General features: G+C 40.2%; 1 protein-coding gene across 2 annotated transcripts in view; it reads left to right on the top strand.

Annotated features, from left to right (window-relative positions):
* Window positions 1-21,720, top strand: part of MEGF10 (multiple EGF like domains 10) — a 182,341-nt gene that overhangs the window by 93,478 nt on the left and 67,143 nt on the right. For both annotated transcript variants that reach the window (XM_055548656.1, XM_055548645.1), the window contains exon 5: window positions 5,619-5,711. In XM_055548656.1, coding sequence (XP_055404631.1) covers window positions 5,619-5,711 — 93 coding nt within the window. The remainder of the gene's footprint in view (window positions 1-5,618; window positions 5,712-21,720) is intronic.

Below are 21,720 nucleotides of genomic sequence, written 5' to 3'. Positions count from 1 at the left end.
TCTTTGACTGCAAAGAGTTTAATCAATCGGATTTTGGTATTGATCATCTGGTGTGTTTCTAGTGGACAGTTAGATGGATCATGGAAGCATTTTTCAAATGAACTTAAATACATTGATTATAATATATCCTTTTAAGACACAGTAGGTATTCTGTTTAATGATGCAACTGGTTTAAAGGAGTCTCTAGTCTGTCCACTCTTACTTTCACCTTTCTGCCATACCTTAGGTGTAAATCCAAAGGGAAATGTTTGTGGCAGAAGAGAAAGCTATCGAGTGTAGTTAGTGGCTCCCAGTATTAGAAGCAAGTATTTACAAGTGAAAGGAATGAGAGCCATGTAACTGGTAATGGGATTTAAATGGATTTAGGAACTAAGGCTGAAACAGGATCCTAATTAGAGAAGATTCCAGGGTCATGAGGTCAGTCCTCACCTGTCCATCAGGCAGACAGGCTGTCCACAGTTTTCACTTCAAAGATAGAGCATGTTTTTCTCATCAGTGTGTCTTGCCCCCCAGTTCTTGAGGGAGAAGATGCCTTGCCTGTCCCTGGCAACCTGATGTGTCTGCAGTGGTGTACCAAATGGCTCCACATATTCAGCTTACATCAGTGTCTAAAAGATTACCGAAAACTCAGAATGTGATTCTTCACCATTTTCTTAAAGAGAGATGTGAAAAAGAATCATATTGGGTAGACTGTCTTTGTTAGCATTTTCCTGGTATTAATTGCACTTCTGAAAATAAGAATGGGGCTTCCCTGGTGGCTCAGTGGTCAAGAATTTACCTGCCAATGCAAGGGTCTCAGGTTCGATCACTGATCTGGGAAGATGCCACATACTACAGAGCAACTGAGCCCCTGTGCCACAACTATTGAGGCTGTGCTCCAGAGCCTGGGAGCCGTAACTACTGAAGCCCGAGTGCCCGAGAGCCCAGGCTCTGCAATAGGAGAAGCCACCTCAATGAGAAGCCCACGTACAGCACCTAGAGAGTATTCCTTGTTCTCTGCAACTAGAGAACAGTCAGCAATGAAGACCCAGCACAGGCAAAAATAAATAAAGAAATATTAAAAAAGTAGTAATAAAATAGGGAATAAAATGACAGTTTCCCATGGATGAGAAAGCCATACTTGGGATGGTTCTTTTGTGCATCTTGAAATTTAAGCTGTTGAGCATTTGCTACAAGTGACCGCTGTTCTCTGTCTTCTTTTCCAGCTGACTTTGGAATTTCCTATATGACAAATTCATGTCCTTAACTCACCATGGTTCTCACGTGGAGGTTGTTAGTCCTGAAAGCTCAGCACCCAGAGTAGGTGGCATTTGAGGCTGAAAGAGGAAAGATGAAACTAGGGTAGAGGTCTAGCTCAACCAGTTTCCTAGAGGGAGAGTCTGTGTTTTTCACCACAGATGCTATGGTTGTTTTCCTGCAACTTGGAGAATTGGTACATCAGAGGACATAAAGTTTTCTAGCATGCTTTCATCTCCTCCATTGTCTCCCTTTGCTCTCACTGGTCTGTGGGTTCTTGATGAGAAACGTTGCTGGGTGTGGGGCGTCCCGAGCTATGGGACAGGGCATGGACCAGAGATGATGCTTGTGTTGCAGTCTAATGCCATGTGGATTCTGCACCACATAGCAGTAGAATTTTGTGTTCTTTCCTTTGAGGATCTGTACCAACAATATATTTCATTATTTAGATCATTATTTGACTTTTGGCTTCAATGCCTTGAGGTGATTCCTTGGACTCTAGCTTTAATGAAGGGAAAAAAAAAATCATTAGGAAAGCAGATTGCGCCTTCCAATTCCTAATTAACTTAAAGTCTAATTTGTTTTCTGCTATCTATTTATGTTTTGCTTTAGACTTTAGCCAAATGTTATTTCAAGGTTTTCATAAAAAAAACACTAGATTTTAAAATTACCCTCATAGGAGTTTGTCTATTACAATTGACTAGTCTTCTTGGTGTTCATTTCATAAAATACAGTTTGTATCATCCGGAATCAAACATGAGAGCATTTGTGTGAGTATTCAGCAATCTCAAAGCATTTTGAAGCAGATCTTCTTTGATGTTTCCATGTAGAAATTCACTTAATATCCTTTCTTGGAATCAACAAGAGTAACAAAGAACAATCAATTGGTATCCAAGCATAGGCAATTCTGATCCCTAACCTTTTGATACCCAGGTTTAACTTACCATGCTTTTTTTTTTTTTTCCCCCATTTTAGTAATATATTAGAGAAAAGGTTCTAGACCAGTTTGCGTAGTCCTTTCTTTCTGGTTAATTCAGGTGGGTACAGTGCAAAATCTTTTGGTGTCACCCAGGGGCGAAGAGCTAAACTACACCTAAAACCACAGTTTAGTTTGTGGTCTGTATTGTGGCTGTGCGTATCAAAGACATAGTTTGGAGGAGAGAAAGATGTGCAGTAAAAGAAGGCATAAAGGAAGATAAGGAATGAAAAAAATGAGAGAGGAAAAGGGAGAGGAGCAAATCGAGACTTGCCCATGAAATACCTCCCAACTCCTCCTCTCCTGGCCACATGCTCTTTGTAGATATGAAATCCCAGGTTACTGTCATCCAATCCAGTGACCTGGGTACCCAGAGATTTTCCAAGTTTCAAGTGGTGGAACTGATTTTTTGATCAAATGAAATTACATGGAGATGCCTAAGATTTAAAGACAAAATTGTGTTTTATTAATATAAATTTACCTTATAAGTTAACATTTATAACATTTGCTTAGTATAAAATTAATGGGTGAGAACAAGAGTATTTTAAATAGACATAAAAATTGAAATTTGAGAAGATGAATGGTACTTCTTTTCATCTACCACTATATGCAATTTCTGTGTTTTCTTTTAAATGCACAGTAACAGAAAACTCTGGTTTCATGTTAAAGAGAAATAGTATCTAATTTTTAAAACTTCTTAAACTTGGAAGTGGAAACAGAATTTTAAGTAGATTTACTATCTTGAAGGAGGAGAAATTGAAAATTGGATGTCTGAAGACTGATCATTAACAATATGTTGCAAACATAGATGTCATCACTACATTAGCCAAGTTGCACCAAATACTGTCAAATTTGCATGTTTACAAAGGGTGCCAGCATCCTCTGTAAGATGTGAATGTCCTGGGTGTACATGCTACCATGTAACAGTGTGATTCAGGATCCAGACCATCCCCTGCACAATTAGGGGAAATTATATATTATATTGTTATAAGATACACACACACTTATATATATTGTTGAGCCAAAAGTGATAGTCACTTTTAAGGTTTTTATCAAGAAAATTTAGACATGAAGAGATATAAGGGAAAGACATTGTAGGTGAAGAGAAAGCAAAAGCAAGAGTAGAAAGAAAAATAAGTGGAAGTGAGAAGATCTGTGTGGGTGCAGTGTTTGGAGCAATATCTTTGGAAAGAGAGAGAGATACTTTGAAAATCAAAGTAAAGTATCAGGACTTGATTCTGAGACTTGTTATAAGAAATCATCAGGTAGGTCAGCTGATGAGGACACTGCAACAGAATAGAGTGATTCAAATGTCAGGAAATACAAGTTTGCATCCTGTTAAACATCCTATTACATCTTCTGGGCGTTGTGTGACATTTTGTGGAACCTTATGTACTCCAGTTATGGCATTTTGCTGTCTTGTACTTGCATACCTAAAATTTAAAGAAATAATAGTAAGTCCTTTTGAATGAATGACCCATCTACAATATGAAACATGCATGGAAACGGCAGGAGACACTGAATCCTGAGATTGGCACATATCAACTTAACCTGGCAGCATAAGTCAGCATGTTATAGGGCAGTGTGTTCATATGTTACAGACAGATTTTGCTTTTAATTACAGTTACATATGTAATTGTGGCTCAGTGGTAAAGAACCCATCTGCCAAAGAAGGAGACATGGGTCAATCCCTGGGTGGGGAAGATTCCCCTGGAGAAGGAAATGGCAATCCACTCCAGTACCCTTGCCTGGAGAATCCCATGGACAGAGGAGCCTGATGGGTTACTGTCCATGGGGTTGCAAAGAGCTGGACATGACTGAGTGACTGAGCACATACATGCAAGCATCTCCTTGGAACTCTAGTGTCAAAATCTCTAGCTCATATGGCTGGTACCCCTCACCAAATTGCTTGGGTATTAAGGAATTATTCTGGTAATAGGATGTAGACTTTTATTTCCTGAAATTTTGATCACTGTATTCTGTTGCAGTGTCCTCATCAGCTGACCTACCTGATGGTTTCTTGTAACAAATTTATATCTTTCTTTAGAATATTCTCCACTAATTCTCAGAATCAAGTCCTGATACTTTACTTTGATTTTCAAAGTATCTCTCTCTCTTTCCAAAGATATTGCTCCAAACACTGCACCCACACAGATCTTCTCACTTCCACTTATTTTTCCTTCTACTCTTGCTTTTGCTTTCTCTTCACCTAAAATGTCTTTTCCTTATATCTCTTCATGTCTGAATTTTCTTGATAAAAACCTTAAAAGTGATGATCACTTTTGGCTCAACAATATATATGGGTGTGTGTGTGTATCTTATATATAATAAATATATACACAATGTAGACTTACAACAGTATATAAATCACACTAAAGATATTTAATGACACAGAAAGATTTTTTCCCATTTTATTGAGGAAATGTAAATTGAACAATATTATGATTATCTTTTTTTTGCTTAAGAGACAGGTTTATTTTGCTTGTTGGTATTTTATGATTGGGCAGTAGCTCCATTTTATTTTGATAATAACAAATGAATTAATAAAACTTATCTCTCAAGCATAGGACAGCTTATACCATCCTTAAGTAAAATTTTGGAAGATCTTAAATCCAAACTCTTCTGAAGTGTTTTCACAATTACTCATATATCCAGATACTTTAAAGAAGGTTTAACCATGTGAGTGACACTGACGTTCAACACTGCATCTTTCTGATGTCCCCTTCTCTCTATCCATTGAGCTTTGTTTTGGAAATCATCAGACTACCCATCTGCTCATGTTTGCAATGATATCCCTATCTTCACAGGTTGGGTCATACCAATGATATGCAGTAATGAAATGGGAAGTGAGATTTACTATTTCCTAAAGACCTGGATGACATTTTTCAGCTATTCTCCTCAACAGAGGATATCTAGCTCTGCTGTGTCATAGTTATGAATAACACATGCACAAAGAAATTTGACTGCTGTTTCTAGTAAAGGTATTATGTGAAAGGAATACCTTTCGGTCTCCTCTGTTGCCTTGGAGTCCTGAGATCTTGCTTTGTGGTATGTTTGTGCATCCACATATGTGTCTGCTGAAACAAAGAGGATGTATTTGGTAGTCATTGATAATTTTTTTAAAAGTAGATCAGGCAGTTTTCCTTGAAACTTCTTTCCTAACTTAGCATGAAGTAGAATTAAATAGTAGAAATGAAGGCATGTATTTGGAGGTATCAAAATAAGAAGTGGAATTGTTTGGTTACACAGAGGACTGCAAGAGGCCTGAGGAATGGAATGAAGAAAATTATCAAGCATGCATGTTGTTTTTAAGCGATACTTGAGACTGATATGTGAAACAGCTGTGTTGTTGGGTTTTTTTTCTTGTGCCAACTTTCCTTATTTGATTGATTTTTCTCTCCGACAGCCCACTGTGCTGATAAATGTGTCCATGGTCGCTGCATTGCTCCAAACACCTGTCAGTGTGAGCCTGGCTGGGGTGGGACCAACTGCTCCAGTGGTAAGTGTGCACCTGCCGTTGTCTGTCTCAGGATGTTTTTGCTGTGTGAGCCCCTTGTCTCCATGGGTTTCCCTCTGCAGCCCAATGCAGAGTGTGGTGTGGATCCCCAACCCAGCTCACAAATAGTGTTTCTTTGAAATCTTGACATGTATTATACATAGAACTGTTGTGAATAGAGTATAAAGAAAGGCACTTGGAAAGCAGGAGATCTCAGTAATCTGATTCTGATACTTCTATGAATATGAATACATATTCCAGAGTAGGATCCAGAATTCAGATTCCTTCATTCAGTAAAAGGCAGTTGTGGTAACACAGCTATTGTTTTCTGACATCTGTTTTTACTTGTTCATATATCTAATATATTTTCTTGGTGGTGACAATTTACCACTTGTTGGTTTTGAAGCAGAAGCAAAATTGATATTTTCAATGCTTAACTTGTTTATTTATCTCTGAATTCTGAGGTACCAATAATAAGTACTTTCTCAGATAACTGGGGTGAATTACTGGTAATAAATGAAAATTCATGACCATTTAGGTACTAATTCATAATATATAATTTGTCTCCATTGTATTAGAATTATAATTCTAAGATGATGGTGTTGTGGATGATAAACAAATTGCACTTAAAATCCTGTATTCATGATTATGAGGATTAAATGATGGAATGTCATGTAATACAGTTGCTTTTCTAAATTTCACAGTTAAAACTTAAGTTTTCTGGCTAACTCCTTGCTGCGCATGTAATTGTGTACTCTTCCTGTTCCTTTATACTTCATTTTGCCTTGAAAAATGTGAGAAAGCGCTCAAGTGCAACTCAATTGTAATGCATGAAATGTTAACATTTAGAGAAAGGAAATCATAGTTTTCAAATTACCAAGCTCTCATGACAATACAGATTTGTCCTCGTTGCCACCAAAGAATTTCTGAAACCAGTCAAAAAGAACATCAGGCTATGTATAATAGATAAGCTGGTTTTAAGAATTTTTACTTGCTTCCCTTTGGAATTGGGGACGTTATTCTTTATCTTGTTAAAACTACTTTGTTTTAGGCTTGTGATTTCCTGGCTGTCTCTAAAACAGCATCAATCTCCAGGGGAGGTCCTGTGCTATCTGTGCACAGAAGATTCCATGTGAAAGAGCCTTTTTATTGTGTCTTAGGGAGTGTGTGTGCATGTCTCTCTGTCCCTGACAGGGTTCCCATTCCAATGGGTAACTGTCTTGCAGGGTTTTGTTTGGCTTCTGCTGGAGATCAAGAGGAGAGTAGGCATCTTGTTCACACTGTTGAGGCAAAATGTTTAGGATGTGGGATCTGGCTCAAGTCCATTTTTTGGCCAACTGACCTCAAATGCAATGTTGCTTTCACTGGCTTTTCCTGCTTAAAGATCAGTTGTGCCTACACATTTAGAAGAAAAATAACATTATTGTATAAACCATTGAGGAAGAGAAGAGTGGCTGTATTCTTCATCTGAAAAATGAGATTTGTTATTTCTAATTTCAGGGGGAAAGTTGTGGAATAATTTTAGTCATAGTCACACTTTGTCCCCTAAGAGCTGCAGCTTACCTCGTGCTAAGAGATCAGGCTGAAGTGTGTATAAATGAAAGGAAAGCCAACATGGGTTTCAGACCCTCTAGAACTGACTTAGGCCTTCTAGAAACTTAACTGTTGCTTTATTTTGGAATTGACCAACTATTTAATGAAGCCTCCAGAATTCTTCTAGAAAGAAACACATGTTCTTTCAATTCTGGGTGAAGATACTGAGGTGACTTTTAGTTTATTCTCCACAGCTCATGTTTTGGTATTATCATGAACAGAAGCATCAATAAACATGGACAGATATCTGAGAAAACATTTCTGACACCTTTTTTAAGCACCTACATTCTGTTCTGAGTCAGAGCACTGAATTTTGTTACCTGGGTTTTGTCTGTAGTTGTTACCCTAATATGCCTCATTAGGAGGTGTGTGATTTAATACTCTCAGCCAAATAATTCTTTTTATATATATATATTTTTTTTTTATTTTATTTTTTAACTTTACAATATTGTATTGGTTTTGCCATATAGCAACATGAATCTGCCACAGGTATACACGTGTTCCCCATCCTGAAGCCTCCTCCCTCCTCCCTCCCCATACCATCCCTCTGGGTCTCCCAGTGCACCAGCCCCAAGCATCCAGGATTGTTCATCCAAATAATTCTTGAAGCAAATGCATACCCTAGTAACCTATTAAGTAGCAGAGTTAAAATGACCTAGGTCCCAAGGATTTTTCTCTCTCTGTACCCTCCTCTCTGGTTATCATTATTCATATATTTGATACTATGTGTTAGATTGAGAAAATGATTTCTTTTTTAGTTAGATCAGTTCCTTGTATTAGTCAGGGTCCAATCAGGAGACAGAAATTGCAATAATTTTTTCAAATAAACCTTTCATTTTGGAACAATTTCAGTAAAGTTACAAGATAGTAGAGAGTTTCCATATACCCACACCTGGTTTTCCCTTTAACATCTTAAGTTAGCATTAGCTTGGCAAAACTAATTGCAAAAAGAAATTGACCTGAATGCACTACTAGTTAGTTCACTACTAGTATATTGCTGTTAAACTCTAGACTTTGTTTGAATTTCATTATTATTATTTTTTTTATTAAAGTCCTCTTTCTTTTCCAAGATCCAGTCCTGGTCACTACACTGCATTGTCATGTCTCTCCCATCCCCTCTGGTCTGTGACAATTACTCAGCCTTTGTTTTTCATAACCTTGACAACAACTAGCCAGGAATCCTGCAGAATGTCTCTCAGTTTGTGTTTTCCTCATGACTAGACTAGGGGTACAAGTTTTTAAAAGAATACCACACAGTTGAAGTACCCACCTCATGACATTCTACCAGGGGTGTGATGATATTCACATGACATCACCGATGATGTCATCACTCGGTTAACCTTCATCATTTAGTGATGTGTAGTGTTTGCCAGGTTTCTCCACATAAAGTTATTATTTTTCTCTTTCCCATTTCTATTCTCCAGAAATAAGTCACTAAGTCTAGTCTACCCTCAAGGGTGAATGGTAGGGATTAAGCTCCATGGTTTTGGGAGGAGAGATTGTCTATGTATGTTATTTGGAATTCATCTGTAAAGAAGATTTATTTATTCTGTCCCATTTAGTCAGTTATTTATATCAGTGTGGGCTTATATATATTTATATGAAAAATCAATATATTATTTCATTGCTTAAATTGCTCTAGATTTGGCAATCGGGTGTTGTTTCAGGTGGCTTCTTTGTCCTTTTGACAGGCCGTGGTCCTTTTGTTTGGCTCTTATGTTTTGTTCTGTCTTTTGAGCACTTCCTTACTTTCTGCTACTGTAGGATTCTCCAGTTTCACTTTGTGTTTTTCCTACTTCAGTCCTAGAATGAGTCATTAAAGAATCATATTTAGAAACCAAGATCTGGATACTGGAGATGCTCATTGCTCCTGGAAAATATTGTAACTTGAGCAGGGAAGGTTTATTAAAAGGAATTATTAGCTGTAACAAGAAATTGTTGTGGGCATTGGCTAGTAGAAAGTAGATAACACTGAAAGGAATACAAGAATGGCAAATATAAGGAACACCCATACTCCCAGGGCTGAGATATAACACACAAAGAGGAAGCCCCAGTAGGGGTATGGTATAGACCTTATGAGAACACAGCCACAGCTTACTGAATGGTAGAGGCTGCTGTGGGACTTGCTGGAAATCTGCTGTCTGGAACTTGCTAGAAATCTGTTCTATAGGATGCTTGAGAAAGCTGTTCTGGAGGCATGTCTTATCAGAAACACTCTGTTACTGGTAGCCCAAGGGAGGTGCCCGGGATGTTGCTAGCTAATGGGTGCTGCTCGTCACAGGGCACTGTAGGAGCTGAATATTGAAGAAGTTGCCCATGCTGGAGGAGCAGGCACTTCAGGAGTCAGCTGGGCTGGCACACTAGAAACACGATGCGAAACACCTTCCTCTTGCAGTGTCTCTCAGCACCCTAGGAAAGTGCTTAGCAGTCAGCCAGCTGGCAAGGAAGGCTATTTACATGGCCCATATCCATTTTGTAGATAAAAATGGAGGATAACTTTAGCACTGAGAGGCAATAAAGTACGTCCAGTCTACTCCTTTGGGTCCTTAGGTCTCCTGTACACCTTTCTATACGCATTTGAATTCTTGCAGATAAACAAAGCAACTCAGCATTTCCATCTAATAAAACACAGCCTGCCATCTTACAAGTTAGGATGCTTTTTGCTCTTTTCTCAAAATAAAGAGATGCAGGTACCAACAGTTATAGTATCCTGTGCTTGTTATGTTAAATTTTCCTGAAATTCTTATGAAGTTACACTGAATATTTTGTTGTTGCTGTTGTTTAGTTGCTATGTCCGACTCTTTTGAAACCCCATGGACTGTAGCCTGTCAGGCTCCTCTGTCCATGGGATTTCCTAGGCAGGAATACTAGAATGGATTGCCATTTTCATCTCCAGGGGATCTTCCTAACCCAGGGATCAAACCCACGTCTCCTACATTGGCAGGCAAGTTCTTTATTCCTGAGCCACCAAGGAAGTCAAATATTTTGTTACCTAGATAGTAAAATTACCTTCCAACAACTTTTATTTTATATAAGATAAAATACAAAGAAGCAGAAGAAAAAATAGCTTCTACAAATAAACCTGTAGATGTCGCAAGCAAAGAGAACTCTTTTCTATAATGACTCACAGGCTGTACTTGTGTGTATGGACTCTTTCTTCCCCATTTTGGATATCTCCCTTCTCAGCCCAGACCTCAGATGCTTGGGGTTCTTTGCCTGGAGGAATGACTCAAACCTCCACTCCTGAATTCTCAGTTGTCCTGCATTTTTTTGGTCATTGACCTTTCCATTAAGCTTTACTACTCGGCATGCGAGTTCCAAGAGGTGCCCCAAAGAATCCCTTGGGTTTCAGACGGAGTTCAGCTTTCTCCCACTATGTAGCAGCAACCTAATTCCCCCTTGATGATCAGGATAAGTCATTCCGACCAGAAGAATGGCTCCTTTTATTTACATTATGAGTTTAAAATGAATAAATTGATAACTGTCACACACAACTATCTGTCTTGTATATTTTTTCCTTCTTGGTATATACATGGGAGATTAAGCCTGACAGTTACCTTCCCAAGCACAAGTTTACAAAGGCCGCCTTTGGAGATTTGGTATGACTGTTCACCTTGTCAGCTGATGGACAGATTCCTATTTGTGTTATATGGTCAGTGTTCCTGAGTCTCAATGTATCCTCTGTATGAAAAATCAGGTGTGTGAGAGAACTGAGCAGAGTTTGTTTGCTTGGAGTGAAATCATGATTTATTCAACTAGACTTAGGCATATTGCTTCTTTTTAAATTTGATTAAATGATTTTTTAAAAAAGCATACACATATTTTATGTTTATTGGCATCCTGATGTATGGCCTAGCCTATATGATGTTAATCTATCTTCCCTCCACTTCTTTCTTTCCTCCTCTTTCCTATTCTCTCTCTGTTCTACCCCATCAATATCTTGGGTCTGTTGGTCAATCCTGGATTTCTCTTCTCTCACTAGATGATAACTCCTGGAGGGTAGGGTCTGTGTATTATTAATCTCTTTAGCCTTCACTCTGCTGTCATGTGACTGGAGCACAGTGAACGTTTGTTTCATTTAACGAGATAGAATGTGTGACTCTGAGAAGGTCATTCATATGTTCCTGATGTGAACTTTCATTGATTACCGTGTGCAAGGAACTGTGCTGGATGCTGGGTTAGAGAAACCATTGACAGTTGCTGGACCCACAGAGATCGAAGCCCATAGGAAAGTAGACAGGCATGTAAGTGTCTTGTCCTGGGAAAGAGAACAGCCTCAGGAGAAGAGGTGGATGGAAGGAGCCAGAAATGGTGCTGGGTAGATCAGTGAGAGATGTTCTGGGTGGACTAAAAAGAAGGACCTGATGTAGTGCTGGAAACAGAAATCAGACTGCTGTGTGGTAAGGAGTGATGCAAAGATGCTAAGGCATAGACTCATCTTCTGGAAACTTGGCTGGAAGGTCAAAAAGAAGGAGCAAAGAGACAGGGAGTTAGTGAAAGACAGATGCAAGCTCAGGAGCAAGTTTTGTGAGTGAGTGTTTGCTTTTGATTGTGTTTGAAGGTTAAAGAGGCTGAGAGGGTAGTAAGAGAGGGAAAGTCTGGAGGTTTAATTGAGAGGTCATTTAAATGAGGGAACATGGCTCCTGAGAAGACAGATGGCATCCTGACTCTGATGGAAGGATTGAAGTACAAAGTATTTCCGGTTCCCAACAGAATGAGGGAGGAAAGAGTGGCTGGCAGCATGTGGATAGGTTTCTGGGCTCAGGAGCTCATGGGCCGTGGGGAGGAGGATCTGAGCAAATTCATATTTGGTGACCTTTCTTCTTTTGGTGAACTAGAGAAGAGGTGACCTGCTGATACCAAGAGGAGCAGAAGTTAGACACGTTGATGAAGACAGCATCATCATTAATGGGTGCTTCCTATGTGCCAAGCTTTATTGCAAGGGCTTTATAGGAAATAACCTCATTCAATGCTCAACAAGATGAGAGAGTTATGATTCTTGTTCCTATTTTACAGATGAGAAAATGGAGGCACAGAAAAGTTAAGTGTCTGGCCTACGTTTGTACTTCTGGTAAAGAATGGAGCTGGACTTGCATCTCATTCAGAGCCAGTAATTTTAACCACAAGGGTATGGTGCCTTCTGAAGTGGGAAAGGAGGTTTCATGAAGGTGACGAGTTCAGGGATGCCAAGGGGAATGACAGCAGGAGACAGGACTGACACCACCAGACAAAATAACGAAGGGAAGTTCCTGAGAGATGTGGAGCGTGTACAAACATGGCATTTAAAATGACACCAATTTGTTTGGATGCCTTAGTAATTTGTAATTTCCTCATTTGTAACATTAAGGATGTTGGACCAGATTATATGTATCTTCCCTTTCAAACCTATGATTTTGTGTGTGATTTACTCTCATAAATATGTGTCTGCAACCCCCAAGACCTTTCTTTGTTTCAGAAACCCTTTAAACCTTTTGTATGAGTAGCAATAACACATTTGTTCTCTCAGCCCATATAATTCTATTTGTGATTTTCTAAAGGTCTATAGTGAAATTTATTTCTCCTCTGGTGAGAGGGCATATCCAGAAACACACAGAGACACATATCCTAAGTCAGCCAGCAGCCAGCAAATAGTTCTCAAATGCTTGTTCCCCAGACTTTTGACACTAGTACCAAGTAGAAGCAAAAAATGGAAATTAATTTTGGTCTAAAATATCCAAACTGAGGTTTATTTAGTCATCAATAGCATTTCTGGTTAAATGTACTTAGAATTAGTGAAAACATGCCTAGGAGGCCAAATTTGCCCAAACATTTCCAATACAGCATTAAGAACACAGATAACCTTTTAGATAAAGCAAACATGCTGTGCTGCTTGGAGTAAGTAATAAGAATTTGCCTGCAGCATATTCGAATGGGGGAATCCATTTGAAAGATATTACAAGCCAGAAATTGAAAGGCACAAAAAGCTGACTTGTTTGCCAGCAAGGTCTGTTGATGTGAAGGTCTATTGACTGGATACAATGGAGGATCGATGTTGTCTGGGGAGAGAAGTTACTGGAGCCCAATCCTTGTGGCAAGTTGTTAACATCCCCATCGCACTGTCAGAATTGCTTTAGAAATCAGGTTGATGGAGCAGCAGGAATAAGAGTGGATCATTTGGGTTCACTGGCCTGGGGGCCAGACATTGATAGCAGGTGGGAAGGACTGAGCTCAGAATGAATGTTTCATCAGAACTGCATGAAAGCAATTTCACTGATGGACTGCGTGAGTGATAGCGGTCACACACAGAAACTGCTGATTTTGCCTTCGTGAAAGTCTGAAATCTGAGCTGTTGTTGGTTCCTCTTTGGAGGGGCAGACCATCTCTTCCACTTCTACTCACCCAACTCCCTTTTGGAACTGAACAGCAGTAGACTTCATGGTTCTCAATTCTGTGCTGTTTCGATGCCTCACTTTGCTAAGCTTAAAAGAAGTTTCAAAGTATCTATGTCATATACTTATGAGAATTAAATGATACAATACCTGCTGAGTACTCAGCACTCAGCACTGTGCCTGGCGGCATGATAACGGCTCAATAAATTATGTGAATGTGTTAGTCACTCAGTCCTGTCCAACTCTACGAACCTATGAACAGTAGCCTGCTAGGCTCCTCTATCTGTGGGGATTCTCCAGGCAAGAATACCAGAGTGGGTTGCCATTCCCTTCTCCAGTGGATCTTCCCGACCCAGGGATCGAACCTGGGTCTCCTGCATTGCAGGCAGATTGTTTACCATTTGAACCACCAGAGAAGTCCTACTTACTTAACAATTCCTTGTGTAACAAATGTGCCTCCCACCAGACTTGGAATCAATCCAATCTGTGGACTAGAGAATAGATGGAGCGGCTCTTTGTGGATATCTCATTTCTAGGTGACGCACTCAGTGGTAAAGAATCCACCAGCCAGTGCAGGAGATACCAGAGATGTGCGTTCCATCCCTGAGTTGGGACGATCCCCTGGAGAAGGAAAATGGCAACACACTCTAGTATTTCTTGCATGGAAAATCCCATGGACAGAGGAGCCTGGTGGGCTACAGTCCATGGGGTCTCAGAGTCGGACATGACTTAGCACCTGTGCACACACACATTTTGCCCTGCAGGCCACACCCTTCTTGAGCAGGAGCCTCTCTTCCTTCACAGTTGCTTGCCAAGAGGCTCCCCAGACAGAGCCTCTGGTGTTGTTTTTTTACCAACCTCTGACCATGAATGTCCTTACCAGATGAATTCATGTCTGGTTTGTATTGCTCTGGGCGTCCTGAGAACACTATAGATGTTTATGTTACCCGCGCTAGTCAGTTCATAAGCTGTAAATACAAGGCTGGACTGTCATTTTATTTAACTCCACTACACATCATTTATTGATTTTTTTCCTGTTTGTTTTTTTTTTTAGCTTTGAGTAATTGCCCTGTATATCTGTTTATCAGAAAATCCTGGTTCAACCTCAAAAATCTAACCTTTTGCTACTCTTTCCTGGTGCTATTCAAATCCAAGCCATCATCCTCTCTTAATTGTGATCACTATAGTTTCCCTACTGTTGCATCTACTCAAGCCCCACTGGGGTCAGTTCTCTCTACTGAGACCAGAGTAATCTTGTCAAAATGTACTTCAGAACATGCTGCTCCCCTTCCGCAAACTCCTCAGTATTTCCCATTATTGTTAGAATAAATGCCAAAGCCCTGATGTAGTCTACCAAGCCCTGTTTGATCTGTCCGTCCATACCTTCCTGCCCCCTTTTCATCCCACCAATCATGCAGGGTACCACACTGCTTAGCCTCTGCCTCTTTTTCCTGGAACACAGTAGTTCCATTTTTGCCTTTGCACTTGATATTTTCTCTGACGAAAATGCTCTCCTCCTTGGAACTTTGCATGGCTGGCTTCTTAAGGCCAGTGGACTTACTGAGTGTCGCCACCAGGAGTGGCTTTCCCTGACTCTATATAAAGAATATTCCCCCATAACTATCTATTACATCTTCTTTTTAATTTTTTATGGCACTATTTGAAAATATTTCATTTGTTCACTTCTTTTTTGGTCTGTATTTCCCTCCAGGATATGAGGCCCATAGAAACATGAATTTTGTCTGTTTTCTTCACTGCTGCCTAGCTAATTTATTCACCTAATGTCTAGCATAGTTCTGGGTACCCAATGATTCTCAGTAAATATTTGTGGAAGGAAAGAATGAAGGCATAAATGTTTCAGGAGCAGTAATGGATATAAACAGGAGATTCGAGGGATAAGTAAGGTTCTACCTCTTTTTTCAAATGCTTTCAGTTTAATAGGATTGGAAGTCCATCTACAAATACATAGGCAAAAGGAGTCAAGGAGGAAGTGGTCCAGTGTCTTCTAGAAAAGGGCATGACCTGAGGTCCTTCCTTCCTTCGAAATCACCGAGCTCAGGCTCCAGTGATTTCAGTGTTGGGAGGGATTGGGGGCAAGAGGAGAAGGGGACGATAGAGGATGAGATGGCTGGATGGCATCACTGACTCAATGGACGTGAGTCTGAGTGAACTCCGGGAGTTGGTGATGGACAGGGAGGCCTGGCATGCTGTGATTCATGGGGTCGCAGAGTCGGACACAACTGAGCGACTGAACTGACCTGAACTTTCCTTACTGTTGGAGTTTAAGCAGATCATTTAAGGCCTTTTAGACTCCCACATCTATGATGGAGGTAATAAGTATTTGCACAGTGGTAGTCCTGAGTACATGCCCTTCAGTACTCACCTTCAGCCCTCCTCCTCTGGGAGCCTTCCGCCGTCCTTGCTCTCCTCTGCCCAGAGGATATAAGGCCTCTGGATATAAGGCAATGGATTGAAGGCCTCTGTGTTCCTCGAGCATCCTGTGCACTGCAAGGCTTATTGTTGTTTAACTCCTCAGTCGTGTCTGACTCTGTGTCCTCATGGATTTCAGTCTTCCAGGCTTCCCTGTCCTTCACCATCTCCAGGAGTTTGCTCGAACTCATGTCCATTGAATCAGGGGTGCCATCCAATCATCTCATCCTCTGTTGTCCCCTTCTCCTCCTGTCCTCAATCTTTCCCAGTATCAGGGTCCTTTCCAATGAGTTGGCTATTCGCATCAGGTGGCCAAAGTATTGGAACTTCAGCTTCAGCATCAGTCCTTCCAGTGAATATTCAGGGTTGATTTCTTTTAGGATGGACTGGTTTGATCTCCTTGCTGTCCAAGGGACTCTCAAGAGTCTTCTCCAACACCAAAGCAAGGCTTATAAGCACGTTCTTTTCTGATAAGTCTCACTGTGGGCCAGCCTCTTCCAGTAGATAGAGAAAGCTATAGGACAGGTCTTAGAGAGGAGCAACAGTAAGTGCTCAACAAAAAGAACTTAGGAAAGAATGAATGAGCAAAAGAGCAAAACTATGGCAAGACTTTATAAAGCAAAATATCCTGTAATGGCTCCCGAGGGGGTTATTATGCTTTTGACTTCAGTGAATATAAATGTAATCCCCCCAAATCCCTTACAAATCCCAGCCTACAATTTATATCCTGGAGATTTTCCTGTACCATGGATAGAGTCATCAATATGTTCTCGTTGAGAGACATCAACATTTATATTTAGATACATTAAAGAATAAACATTTCACACCCTTTTCCCTGGTTCATCGCTTGGGGTAAGCATCCACTGTAGTTAAAAAAAGACAGTTCATGCTTCCAAACTTCATTTAATAAACATTTTTTGAAGAAGAAGAATAAAGGTTCTCTCTCAGCCACTGAATAGTATTAATATAAACAGCACTGGGTCGCTGTCAACAGCGATTGCTGGCATGCGGTCAGCTCTCCAGCCGGCTTTTTGACATGTGAAGGACGTGAGGTTTCAGTGCTTTCAGAGGATCTGGAAAATACATTTTTATTGTTCTTCTTCATGGATGGAGAAGCTTTACAAACTTGTTTTATTTTTAAAGCACTTGATGTTTTGAATGAGGATCTTTTCTTCTACATTAACAAAAGGGAATGACACAGCATAGCCTTGTTAGCCCGAGGCACAAGGAATGAAATCACAGGGAGATAAAAGACCCCGAGGGAACCACGGCTTGGGAAGAAAGGGTATATGTTTCAGGAAGAATCGTGTTTTTCTATCCTTTGAGACAGCAGAAAATTATTTTGGTCTCTTCTAAAAGCTACTCACTCTATAGAGACACTTTCTTGAAAATGACTTATTGGTGCTTTGTTTACATATGAGACTATGAAAGGCTGAATTTTCTTTCCTGTTAATTTCTCTAATAATCACAGATTATCCTGTGCTTAAAGTCAATGGAGAACATCACAGTGAAACTCCATGTAAAAATGTATTTTTAAGTCTGTCTAGCTGACTGATATAACCTAATAGATGCTTGACATTTAGATGTTAAGGGCACTTATAGACATAGTTACTTCAAACAGCAACCCTGGTGAGGGTAGTTATGTATTATAAACTGACATCACTTTCCCTATGATAAACATGAGTTCTAAGATTCAATACATTATCCCATTTTAAGTGTCTGGTAGAGATGGGTCGCACAGAGTTGGACACGACTGAAATGACTTAGCAGCAGCAGCAGAGATGTATCCACAAGGTTCTTGAACTCCATGTAATTCCACAATTTTACTTCTTTGATTCCAGAAGTATTAAACTAAGACAAAAGAAAAACGCAGAACAAAAAATGGACTACTTAGTTCATCTAAGGTTTGTTTAGCCCTAACACAAGTACACAGAATTGAGCCCTTTTGTTGTTCTCTATAATTCAGAACCAGTTGTTTTAAGAAAGTATATTATACTTCAATATGTGTCTCAAGGCTGTTTCTGTGGTCTTGGTGGATGTAGATAAGCTGGGGAAAAATCAAGTCCTGGGATTGACACCTTCTAATATGGCAGATGCTCCAGATTCTATTTATCACCATCTACCTCTTTACTCCAAGAGGACGATTTCTAAGAAGTTCACATATTTGTTTCTAAGTTTATCCTTTTACATTTCTGAGCTCCATTTATGAGCCTGCACCTCTGGACACATTAATCATCAGCAAATGAGAAATTTCTAAATCCAGTTTTTAATTGACAATTAAGAATAGGATGTAAATTAACACTGGGTTTCATCCCAGGCCTGAGCTTTTTCCAATTAGCTTTATTAAAAAAAAAAAAAATGGATGAAAAGAGGGATACCAGGGCTTATTTTTTACTTTGTGGAGTTACTGGGCAAGTTGTTTTTTGGAATTCACATTGTGAGAACCAACTTGTCCTTTGTGGCGTGAATGATTCATGCAAGACAAACAAACAATACAAACCAACGACAGGCCTGTTATTCCGGCCTCATATACAGCTGGAGGATGTTTTTTTCAGGGTTGGGACTTTTCACTGAGCCAACCATGGAATAAAATTTCTGCTGCCACCAGATCTGTGCTGTGTCACACATACCAACAAGTATTTTAGAGGTAATTAGTATGTTTCACCATCTCCATTTGACAGAAAATTAAGTATAATAAAAGTCAGGAACTTGTTCAAATTTCATGGCTAAGAAGTTGCAGTGTCCCCGTGAAGGTCCAGGCCTGTCCAGTGTTAAGTGATTGTACCCCAGCTAAGTGATTGATGAATTTTATAACAAGGTGAATGTGATGGTAAACATTACTCTTTTCTCTCAGGGAAAAATGATTTCATCCTTTTTTTTTTCCCCTGATGAGGGAGTCCTTTGGGTAAAGCAGTATATTAACGTGCCCTTGATCCTTCCTCCGGGTGTCTCTCTCCATTATAGTATGTCTCTGTATCTCTAATTGTTCTCCTTTCTTTATTCTTGGTCTATACAAAACCACGAGATTTACTAAACCATCTCTCATTTGTTCAAAGATTTTTTCCTATGGCCTTGGTTTTGTCAATACGTGTGTGGCTGTGGACATGTTGGAACATTCCTTATCAAATGGTTCTGATGAGCCTGCTACTAACACTTTGGAACCTGGGAACTGTCATTTAGGCAAACAAGTATTACTTCTCAAAACACCTGTGTGACTTTTGTCCTACACTGTTCCCCCTTGAAAAGCTGGCAAAAGCCAGTAACATGCACTGGTAGCAGGTCCTATAATTGTGTTGGTGACATGGGATGGTCTGCAGGGCACGTGCAAGATCACAGCTTGGGAGGACTTGCTGGGTTTGGGTTGAACTCTTGCTTTTGCTACTTGAACGCTAAGTGACTTTGAGAAAATTATCATCTAAGTCCATTTTTCACATGGTATGTTGGAATAATTATACCTAGCTCATTGAGTTATTATGAGGATAAAATGAAATAGCTGCATATGCTGACATATCCTCAAAACTCAATGCATCTTCAAATCTCTTCTCTCTTTCCCTGTTTTTTGCATGGAAAGCTAGACTGAGGGTTTGAAGTAGGTTCAGTTCGGTTCAGTTCAGTTCAGTCGCTCAGTCGTGTCCAACTCTTTGCGACACCATGAATCGCAGCACGCCAGGCCTCCCTGTCCATCATCAACTCCTGGAGTTCACTCAAACTCACGTCCATCGAGTCGGTGATGCCATCCAGCCATCTCATCCTCTGTCGGCCCCTTCTCCTCCTGCCCCCAATCCCTCCCAGCATCAGAATCTTATCCAATGAGTCAACTCTTCGCACGAAGTGGCCAAAGTACTGGAGTTTCAGCCTTAGCATCATTCCTTCCAAAGAAATCCCAGGGCTGATCTCCTTCAGAATGGACTGGTTGGATCTCCTTGCAGTCCAAGGACTCTCAAGAGTCTTCTCCAACACCACAGTTCAAAAGCATCAATTCTTCGGCGCTCAGCTTTCTTCACAGTCCAACTCTCACATTCATACATGACCACAGGAAAAACCATAGCCTTGACTAGACGGACCTGAAGTAGGTTAGGAGGAGAGAATGTACCTAGAATTGTGATGATGGTTTTGCAGGTCTCTCCGCTTGTCCAAGTTATTACCCTGTTCTGTGTGTGCTCTTTCACTCACTCACCACCTGCATCTTGAGAGCAGCCTCGTGCCAGGTACTGTGTGGCCCTAGTTTTCCAGTCAGAGTACTCAGCTAAAGGCATCAGTACTGTTTTCACAGTGAGCTCACTGGCTTTTTTGTTTGCACAGAATCGTTTTCAACTTACAGAAGCTCTTCAGATCTGACCATCCCCTTCATTTTATTTTCTCTTTGAGAAACACCCTATGTTTTCACTACTGAGATATTTTCCTATTTTCAGTGCCCCTCGTTGTTGAGTCACTGGCTCACCCTATAAGCTTGCTCAGTGGAAGGTCTTATCATTGGCTGCTCCATCTTAATGGATCATATTAGATGAAACACATCATTGTGAGGTATTATGTTTAACCAAAATACTTAATTTCACTGCCTCAGGAGCAGAATGGCCTTGTGAAAAGCGTCTGGACTTTTGTTTGTGGGCAACCTTGGGTTTGGATACTGATGCCACAGCTGAGTGTTTTTGGATGTTTTAGCTAAATGTTCTCATCCTAAATATCCTCTGTGTGCTAAAGGTGATGATTATACCACTTTGTTGGTGCTGTAAGGACCAGAGGGAGGTGGGTAAAGCATGGAGCATAGAGCATGACACAATACAAATCCTTAGCAGATGCAACTATTTAAAAACATAACTTTTCGCTTGCTTTTCTCCTCCCACCAGAAGGATACATTCAATTGCAGAGAATTTAGAAAATCTAGTTAATTCAGATGAATTAGAGAAAAATCACACAGTCTTAAGATCCAGAATAACCAAGTGGTCCCATATGACCACAGAGCTTTTCAGTATCTGTCTCTGTGTCTTTTTCATTTTCTCTCTTCTCCTCTCTCCCCCGCACATTAGGGTCAGTCATATACAGTTGCTGACATGAGGTCATTTATAACCTAAATTAATGACAGTTTCACTTTTACTTTTCACTTTCATGCATTGGAGAAGGATAGGGCAACCCACTCCAGTGTTCTTGCCTGGAAAATCCCAGGGATGGAGGAGCCTGGTGGGCTGCCGTCCATGGGGTCGCACAGAGTCGGACATGACTGAAGCGACTTAGCTTTTAGCTTTTCATGTAGTTGATTCTAGTCTGTTGCTAAAGTTGAATCATGTGATACATATTTTTAGTCTACTTTTTACAGTTACAATATTTACAAACATTTCAAGTTCACTGGGACTTCCCTTGTGGCTCAGCTGGTAAAGAATCCACCTGCAATGTGGAGACTTGGGTTTGATCCCTGGGTTGTGAAGATCCCCTGGAGAAGGGAAAGGCTACCCATTCTAGTATTTTGGCATGGGGAATTCCATGGACTGTATAATCCATGGTGTCTCAAAGAGTCAGACACAACTGAGCAATTTTCACTTTCACTTTTCAAGTTCACTAAGTATTCTTCTACAATATCACTTTCAATTGATGCATGGTATTCCATTGCATGATTATACCAAATT

This window comes from Bubalus kerabau, chromosome 1, assembly GCF_029407905.1.
Source record: "Bubalus kerabau isolate K-KA32 ecotype Philippines breed swamp buffalo chromosome 1, PCC_UOA_SB_1v2, whole genome shotgun sequence".
Classification (NCBI taxonomy): Eukaryota; Metazoa; Chordata; class Mammalia; order Artiodactyla; family Bovidae; genus Bubalus; species Bubalus kerabau.
This window is presented reverse-complemented; position numbering and strand designations above follow the sequence as displayed.